This window comes from Arachis ipaensis, chromosome B07 (genome assembly GCF_000816755.2).
Source record: "Arachis ipaensis cultivar K30076 chromosome B07, Araip1.1, whole genome shotgun sequence".
In the NCBI taxonomy this organism is placed as follows: domain Eukaryota; kingdom Viridiplantae; phylum Streptophyta; class Magnoliopsida; order Fabales; family Fabaceae; genus Arachis; species Arachis ipaensis.
In genome coordinates, this window is record NC_029791.2 from 216,354 (window position 1) to 226,314 (window position 9,961).

The following is a 9,961-nucleotide window of genomic DNA, read 5'->3' on the forward strand; positions in this document are numbered from 1 at the left end:
AATAAATATATGTATAGTTTAATTTATTTTTAATATTTATTTTATATTTTAATATATATTCCATATTAATGATGATTGATTTTAATGTATACCTAATGTTTTGTATTATTGGGTTTGTATTTCTATTTTCATTTTTTATTTTTAATCATTCACTAGGGTAATGGAGTTTGAACTATCCTCTAAAATTCTTCTCTTTGATTTTTTGTCTTGATTCAATTCATTCAATAATTATAATTCTCTACTCTCTACACGCTCATGAAGATGGGTGTGAACAATATAGTAACACTACCGAAATAAAAGGTATGCAATAAAAGCCAATATATAGTTACATAGAATACAAGAATACAACATCCTTTATAGCATAATCAAGGAACAGAGAGAAAAGTACATAACATTTCACATAGATTTTCATGAATTTTATCAATTTGTAAGCGTCACTAAAATAGCACACAAAAGACTAAAGAGATAGGAGGAACTTGAATTTATTGTTAAAATGGTGGAGGATTACAAGGAGGAGGATGATGATGATGATGATGATGATGATGATGATGATGATGATGATGATGATGATGATGATGATGATGATGATGAGTAGAGGAAGAGGATACCATGATAGGATGGGAGGAAGTCCCCAAATTATGAGGAGGAGGAGGAGGAGGAGGAGGAGGAGGAGGAGGAGGAGGTGGTGGCCGAGGAGGAGGGGATTTATATTTTGTTGTTGGACTTTGATGAGGAGATGGTGGCCGCAACGGATTCGATCTTAGACTCCTCCGATCACTTAGGCCGACGAATCTTCCCTCCGAATCCTCCATACTTACTCTTCCACCATTCATATGTAGCCACCCAAGGCTGCCACGAGTTGCAACCGATGTGGGTAACACCATCTCATAGCCTTAAATATCATTGAATTCAAGCCATAGCATAAGAAGGATCAAAGAAACATGTTAGCTTATAGCTATATAGTACTTGAACTTGTAAATTCTATATATTACTGATTAATGTAACAATTACCATCGGATGAGAGTTCAGAAACTGCTGGAGTTGGGTGACCAACAAGAAGGAATAACACTATCAAAGTTACCATTGACTTCAACAGAAACTGTTTACCTTCCATTGCAATATTCCCAAACCCCAAATAATAATACCCTGTTTTTCAAACAAGAAAATAGCTGGAGATTGCACCTTTCTAAGTTATGATTGGTTATTCTGTATAGCACCTCAATGAAAAATTGGATCAAAGATGACCAAGATCTCTATAGTCAACTCAAGTAGGTAGAGGATGCACTTTCATTACAAGTTCTAGTATTAATAGAGAGCTAACTCAACTGAGGAAGGTCTATTATAGACAGAGTACTGTTGTTAAAATGAGAATAAAATACAGTGTAGTCTTAACTGTGAGATGGGAATTGAGTGGTTATAAAAATAAGAAATTCCAAGTATACCTACCCCATAGAATAAAAGGAATGAAATAGTTTTAAAGTCAACTTAAGTTTTTATCACACAGTTGCAATTGAATATTATTTGTTCCAAACTTCATTTGCAAATCAAGTACGAACTAAAACCATTATTTGTATAAGGTGACTTTCTAGAAACCCAACGGCGGCCGCCACCACCGTGCCATCATTCGCCATGTAAAGATTTGGCAACTGTACATGCTTCTTTATACATCAAAGTATTAAAGTTGCAAACATTTACAACTAGAATTACATATTTTGATATAGCTCAACACAATGAGCTTCCTCTCTAACATGGTAACTTGCAATTTGCTCTGTTCTAATGCCTATCGATATTGAGGTTAAGGAGTCTCTTCTATATCGTCCATCTCATCTGAATTGCGCCTGCTGCATAGAGAGTAAATTTCTTAGCCTCAATAACAAAAGGTAGCAAATGGTAATCAAATTCATTTGCAATAATACAATCATAAGAGCTGTTAAACAAAATTTCTATAAAAGTAAGAGCTAAATGCACTTTTACAAAGGGTTCTGAAACCCCAAATGCATTCACTATCCAGCATCGAAACAAACGCTTAACCTGCTTCAGCCAGCTGAGTTTGAAGATTTTGTATTCTCCACATCTTCATCATTATCCGAATCAAAATCTTGACCGTTCCATAGGCGACAATTTGGTCTTACATCCATATCCTCTTCTTCCTGAATCCAATTACTAAATAAAATCAAACAAAAAGAATAAAACTCCAAACAGACAATATCTGAAACTAGTTTGTGATGAATTGCAAACCTCTTCTGGAACATTTGTAACCGACGGAGTTGTCTGAAAAGGAGCACTGGGTGCATGGCTAAGTCTGGAGAGCCGTTCTAGTAACTTGATCCTGTACAATAGTTCAAGAAGTCCATTTAAATCACTGTTTTCGCCGCATGAAAATCCCGTAAATAATTCATAGAAGCAATAACAACACAGGACGACCCAAGCAATAGTATTGAAAAATATCTCTCTAAAACATAGGGTCACTTTCCAGTTGAAAATTATAAGCTTGTTCATGCATATCCAACTAACTATTCTTAAGTTTCTGAAGAGTGAAAACACCATATTCGTGCAAAAAGATGTGATTGGCTGTAGAACAATATAATGCATTTAAGCAATCAGATTTGCAGTTAGTTTATCACCACTATTTTTTCTGTAACAATAATGATCAAATTGAAATTAGAAAGTCACCTAATCTTTTCGAGATCTCTGGGCTTGTTTAGGTTATCCTGTCTCGAAGGCTTGTAATGAAGAACATATTGAGGGCCAAAATACTCATAGTATTCATTGAAAGGCAATTTATTATCAAGCTCAACTCCCACTGCTACCGCTGTCTAAAACACATGAGGAGCAGAGTAAGCCATATGGAATGCAAAATACTAAGTAAACCTAAGCGAGTAAAGAACGAAAGAGACCTCGTAACACCAACAGCGAGCAACATTACGAATCGTATATCCTCCCCCACCTAAAAGCATCAGAGGAACATTGAATGATCTAAGGAAACGAACACAATCTGCATGACCCTTCACAGACAAGTTGAAGCAACCCAACCTGTCACCTGACAGCGAATCAGCTCCACATTGAAGAACAACTGCATCAGGTTGATAAACCTCCATGACTTTTTGAATGATGGGACGAAACAGGCCACGGAAACTTTCATCATCCATTCCATCATTTAGTGGAACATTCAGAGAATAATTCTTTCCTTCGCCCACCCCAATGTCTTTAATGTGCCCACTGCCTGGGAAAAAATCCCCATACTTATGGAAAGACACTGTCATCACTCTATCAGTAGTGTAAAAGGCCTCCTCAACGCCATCACCGTGGTGAACATCAATGTCAACATACAGCACACGCTGCACAAACAATATATTCAGAAAAGAAAAAGATTTATGGTGAATTTTACAAAACAAGTGATGGTATTTATGTTTGGCAAATGAAATCAATCCTAATAACAGAATCATGACCATGACAAAGAGTAAATTTATAGAGCCTGATGGGAAGTCATTGCAACTTAGTGCATCAACACTGGCACTGAATTAGAAAACACCATGACTACGAACTAGATAATGAAAACATGGAAATAAGTGATGTTAAAACAGAAATGACAGAAATTATTGCAAAATCTAACCAAAAATTAGTTTAACCACAATGCCAAGCATGCTCTGACACCAAAGAGCAATCAAAATTAATCAAAAACTCATTGTCATAAGTATAGTACTCCCTCTATATCCATATACATTGAGTCACAGGTATACCAAAATCCAAAAGTGATAGAATTTTGGAATCCATAGAGTAGCAACAAGCAAGTATTAACACAAATAATACATTCCAAGAGTGTTCCGAAATATTGTTGAACAAATAAGTCTTTTTTTCTTCATATTTTTTTATTAATTCACAACAACCAAAACCAACACCTAATATAAAGAGAAGTAAGTGGCTAATCAACCAACTCTAATATTATTGAACACAAACTAACAATACATAATAAAACTCAGGATCAAGCTCTTCTAAAGTGAGGAAGTTAGTAAAATAAAAAAGTGATAGCCTAATTCCCCTTGAATCCAAGTAGTGAGACTCACACAGGATAGAAATTACAAATTTAACAATGATTAACCCCTTACTTTATCACGTTACGAATCTCTAGATGATCTACAATTGGCACAATTGCACAAGAAAGAATCTAATGAAATACTAAAATTTAGTGACTCTAAGTTAACCCTAAAATCTAGCTCACTAGACCAGAGATTCTTCCATTCTTTTAAACCCTATTATCATGGCAATGTAGCACTTCTAACACAATAATAAGAATCTTAGAACAAAATAAAACAAAGTATAAGCTACAGTAATATAATTACATCACAACTAACAAGACTTATAAGAAAATAGAATACAGAGAATAGAAAAGAATACCTTGTGAATCTTGAGGAGCTCAAGAATCCCAAGAACGATGTCGTTAACATAACAGAATCCCGAAGCCTCAGCTTTCTTGGCATGGTGGAGGCCACCAGCCCAATTAACAGCAATATCAGCATCACCAAGGTTGAGTGCGACGGCGGCGCCGATGGAGGCGCCGGCGGAGACACAGCAGAAGTTAAAGAGGCCGTCAAAAACGGGGCAATCGTCGCCAACGTTGTATCGCCGGAGCGTGCGGTAATTGGAGTGGTTGGCATGGGCGGCGACAGCGAGGTCCGGCGAGACAGTGGAAAGGAATTGAACGTAGTCATCGGAGTGGAAGCGGCGGACGTCGGAGGCGGAAGCCGGTAAGGGACGGTTGATGTACAAAAGGCGGTGGAGGCCGTAATGGACGATGAGGCTGTGAGCCATGCGGATCCGGTGAGGCTTCATTGGATGACCATGACCGTAGAAGTAGTCTCCAATGGTGGGTTCGTAGAAGTACGTCACCTTTCTTTCGTTCGCGTCTCTGCATGATTGTGAAGGTAGCGAGGCACCACCATCATACTCACTCACTATCTTCTCCATTTCTTTTCTTCTTCTACTTCTTTCTTTTTTCTTTTTTCTTTTTTTTTCTCTTGCAAATTGTAATTACAAAACCATGTCAAAATATGTTTTTATATAAATATATAAAAATAAAAATTACAAAAATATCATGCCTATCATGCCTTTTATGTAATAACAAATATAATGAAAAAGAATAATTAAAAATTTCGTCTAAAATTTGGCTTCTTTATATTAAAATTACTGAATATGTATTCGACATTCGATTTCATAAGGTGTGTATTATGTTGTGGTGGTCAAAATAGCTATATTACGTGTCTTCAAGTATACAAGTTATAGAATTGAAAAATTATTAAACTTTTTAATAGGTAAATTCTTTTGTAAACGAGTGAAAAGATCTAATGTTTGTGGATGAGACCGTGGAGATATCTAAAAACACTTCAATGTCCGATAAAATTAATACAATTAACTAAAATCGAAGCACTCCACAATTTTTAAAACATTGCTTATTTTTTTGTCTACAGATATCAAAATAATTTAACTAAGTCAAAAGTTATTATTAACAAATATATTATTAAATAAAAGTGTTGATGTTAATATAGGTGAAGATGAAGATGGTGATACTGATGAAGATGAATACTAGTTGGAGGAGTGGTTTGATTTATGAATTTAAAAAAAGAGAAAGAAAGAAAGTTGAGAGTGTTAAGAAAGAGAGAGAATATGAACTAAAAGTGAGCGGAAGAGAGAAAGTGTAATCAGTAATATTAACAGCAATTTCGCACCGAATCACGGATTAAGGGTCGTGAGACTCATGTGTGCGCATGCATGTAATATATACGCAGGGACAATTTATCTAAATTAATTTATGTAATAAAAAATATGTATAAAATTTAGCTCTTTCATATCAAAATTTTTGGATATGTATCTGATATCCAATTTCATAAGGTGTGTATTATGATGTGGTGGCTAAAATAACTATACCATAGACTTTTAAGTATAGTTGTGACAAGTGTTAGAATTGGTGAATGATTAAATTTTCCAATGGATTGATTCTTTTGTAAACTAAAGTTAAGATATGATGTTTGTGGATGAGACGATGGAGATATTTAAAAAGCACTCCAATATTTGTTAAAAATTAATACAATTAACTAAAACATAAGCACTCTACGATTTTCAAAACATTGCTTATTTTTTTTGTCTATAGATATTAAAATAATTTAACTAAGTTAGTAATTACAATTAAAAAATATACTTACTTATTAAATAAAAATGTTGATGTTGATGGAGGTGAAGATAAAGATAGTGATACTGATGAAGATGAACGATAGTTGCTCGAGAAGTAATGGTTTAGTTTTATAAATTTCAAAAGAGAAAAAGAAGGAGAATTGAGAGTGTTAAGGAAGAGAGAGAATATGAATTAAAAGTGAAAGGAAGAGAGAGAGAGTGTTATCAGTAATATTAACAGCAATTTTGCATCGAATCAAGGATTTAAGGTCGTGAGACACATGTTGCACATGCACACAATATATATGCAGGGACAATTTGCCTAAATTATTTTTATGTAATAAAATTATAATAAAAAGAATAATTAAAAAAATCGGTCTAAAATTTAGATATTTCATATTAAAATTTCTGCATAGGTATCTAATACCAAATTTCATAAGGTATGTATTATGGTGTGGTGGCTAAAATAGTTATACCATGTGTCTTCAAGTATAGTTGTGACAAGTCGTAAAATTGGTAAATGATTAAATTTTTTAATGGATTGATTCTTTTGTAAACTGGTGAAAAGATCTAATGTTTATGGATAAGATAGTTGAAAAATTTAAACAGCACTCTAATATCCGTTAAAATTAAAACAATTAACTAAAACAAAAGCACTCTACGATTTTTAAAACATTGTTTATTTTTTTTCCGTCTATTAATATTAAAATAATTTAACTAAGTTAGTAATTACTATTAAAAAATATACTTATTAAATGAAAATATTGATGTTGATGGAGATTAAGATGAAGATGGTGACACTTATGAAGATAAATGCTGGTTGATAGAGGAGTGATTTTGTTTATGAATTTCAAAAGCGAGAAGAAAGAGAGAGTCGAGAGTGTTAAAGAAGAGAGAAAATATGAATTAAATATGAAAGAAAAAGAGAGGGTATAATCAATAATATTAACAGTAATTTCCCACCAAATCACAGATTTAGGATTATGAGACACATGTTGCGCATGCACGCAATACATACGGGGCAATTTGCCTAAATTATTTTAAAACCTATACCATACGCTCTTCAAGTATAATTGTGACAAGTGATAAAATTGATAAATGATTAAACTTTTTAATGGATTAATTCTTTTGTAAACTGGTGGGAAGATATAAAATTTGTGGATGAGACCATGAAGACATTTTAAAAGCACTCCAATATCCTATTTAATAAAATTAACTAAAATAGAAGTACACCACCGTTTTCAAAATATTGCTTATTTTTCTATTCGGATATTAAAACAATTTAACTAAGTTAATAGTTACTATAAAAAAAATATACTTATTTATTAAATGAAAATGTTGATGTTAATGGAGGCGAAAGTGAAGATGGTGACACTCATGAAGATGAACGCTGGTTGCTCGAGGAGTAGTTTTGTTTATGAATTTCAAAAGAGAGAAAAAATGAGAGTTGAGAGTGTTAAAGAAGAGAGAGAATATGAATTAAAAGTGAGAGGAAGAAAGAGAGTGTAATCAGTAATATTAACAACAACTTCACACCGATCACGGAGTTAAGGTCGTGAGACACATGTTACACATGCACACAGTATATACGCAAAGACAATTTGCCTAAAATACTTTTAGGTAATAAAAAATATAATAAAAAATAATAATTAAAAAAATATGTCTACAATGTAGCTCTTTCATATTAAAATTTTTGGATATGTATATGATACCCAATTTCATAAGGTGTGTATTATAATGTGGTGGTTAAAATATCTATGGTATAGATTTTGAAGTATAGTTATGACAAGTGGTAAAATTGGTAAGTGATTAATTTTTTAATGGATTGATTCTTTTATGAACTAGTAAAAAGATCTGATATTTGTGGATGAGAAACAGCACTCCAATATCCGTTAAAAGTAAAACAATTAACTAAACAGAAACACTCCACGATTTTCAAAATATTGCTCTTTTTTTGTCTATTGATATTAAAATAATTTAACTAAGTTAGCAGTTACTGTTAAAAAATATACTTACTTATTAAATAAATATGTTAATGTTGAGGGAGGTTTAGATAAAGATGGTGACACTCATGAAGGTGATCGTCTGTTGCTGGATGAGTGATTTTGTTTATGGATTTTAAAAGAGAGAAAAAGAAAAAGAGTTAAGAGAGTATTAAGGAAGAGAGAGAACATGAATTAAAAGTGAGAGGAAAAGAGTGTAATAAATAATATTAACAATAATTTCGTACCGAATCACGGATTTAGGATCGTGAGACACATGTTGTGCATGCACGAAATACATATGCAGAAACAATTTGCCTAAATTACTTTTATGTAATAAAAAATATAATAAAAAATTAAAAAATATTAGTAATTACTATTAAAAAATATACTTATTAAATGAAAATATTGATGTTGATGGAGATTAAGATGAAGATGGTGACACTTATGAAGATAAATGCTGGTTGATAGAGGAGTGATTTTGTTTATGAATTTCAAAAGCGAGAAGAAAGAGAGAGTCGAGAGTGTTAAAGAAGAGAGAAAATATGAATTAAATATGAAAGAAAAAGAGAGGGTATAATCAATAATATTAACAGTAATTTCCCACCAAATCACAGATTTAGGATTATGAGACACATGTTGCGCATGCACGCAATACATACGGGGCAATTTGCCTAAATTATTTTAAAACCTATACCATACGCTCTTCAAGTATAATTGTGACAAGTGATAAAATTGATAAATGATTAAACTTTTTAATGGATTAATTCTTTTGTAAACTGGTGGGAAGATATAAAATTTGTGGATGAGACCATGAAGACATTTTAAAAGCACTCCAATATCCTATTTAATAAAATTAACTAAAATAGAAGTACACCACCGTTTTCAAAATATTGCTTATTTTTCTATTCGGATATTAAAACAATTTAACTAAGTTAATAGTTACTATAAAAAAAATATACTTATTTATTAAATGAAAATGTTGATGTTAATGGAGGCGAAAGTGAAGATGGTGACACTCATGAAGATGAACGCTGGTTGCTCGAGGAGTAGTTTTGTTTATGAATTTCAAAAGAGAGAAAAAATGAGAGTTGAGAGTGTTAAAGAAGAGAGAGAATATGAATTAAAAGTGAGAGGAAGAAAGAGAGTGTAATCAGTAATATTAACAACAACTTCACACCGATCACGGAGTTAAGGTCGTGAGACACATGTTACACATGCACACAGTATATACGCAAAGACAATTTGCCTAAAATACTTTTAGGTAATAAAAAATATAATAAAAAATAATAATTAAAAAAATATGTCTACAATGTAGCTCTTTCATATTAAAATTTTTGGATATGTATATGATACCCAATTTCATAAGGTGTGTATTATAATGTGGTGGTTAAAATATCTATGGTATAGATTTTGAAGTATAGTTATGACAAGTGGTAAAATTGGTAAGTGATTAATTTTTTAATGGATTGATTCTTTTATGAACTAGTAAAAAGATCTGATATTTGTGGATGAGAAACAGCACTCCAATATCCGTTAAAAGTAAAACAATTAACTAAACAGAAACACTCCACGATTTTCAAAATATTGCTCTTTTTTTGTCTATTGATATTAAAATAATTTAACTAAGTTAGCAGTTACTGTTAAAAAATATACTTACTTATTAAATAAATATGTTAATGTTGAGGGAGGTTTAGATAAAGATGGTGACACTCATGAAGGTGATCGTCTGTTGCTGGATGAGTGATTTTGTTTATGGATTTTAAAAGAGAGAAAAAGAAAAAGAGTTAAGAGAGTATTAAGGAAGAGAGAGA

The 9,961-nt window shown here is 32.3% G+C and overlaps 2 protein-coding genes across 3 annotated transcripts; both read right to left on the reverse strand.

The window, feature by feature from the left end:
* Nucleotides 326-1,390, reverse strand: LOC110264571 (CASP-like protein 4A1). Its single transcript, XM_021106703.1, has 3 exons — nucleotides 1,012-1,390; nucleotides 609-892; nucleotides 326-352 (listed from the first exon to the last, which is right to left on the reverse strand). The coding sequence occupies exons 1-3, from the start codon at nucleotides 1,112-1,114 to the stop codon at nucleotides 326-328; spliced, it is 414 nt and encodes a 137-aa protein (XP_020962362.1). The 5' UTR covers nucleotides 1,115-1,390.
* LOC107608060 (histone deacetylase 6-like) lies at nucleotides 1,511-5,034 on the reverse strand. Of its 2 annotated transcripts, none has more exons than XM_016309951.2 (6): nucleotides 4,396-5,034; nucleotides 2,898-3,338; nucleotides 2,674-2,816; nucleotides 2,239-2,329; nucleotides 2,032-2,150; nucleotides 1,511-1,838 (listed from the first exon to the last, which is right to left on the reverse strand). In XM_016309951.2, exons 1-5 carry the CDS (start codon nucleotides 4,963-4,965, stop codon nucleotides 2,037-2,039), a joined length of 1,359 nt encoding a protein of 452 aa, XP_016165437.1. In that variant the 5' UTR covers nucleotides 4,966-5,034; the 3' UTR covers nucleotides 1,511-1,838; nucleotides 2,032-2,036. The 2 variants fall into 2 exon arrangements, with proteins under 2 accessions (XP_016165437.1, XP_016165435.1); XM_016309949.2 differs by having other exon boundaries at nucleotides 1,511-1,841.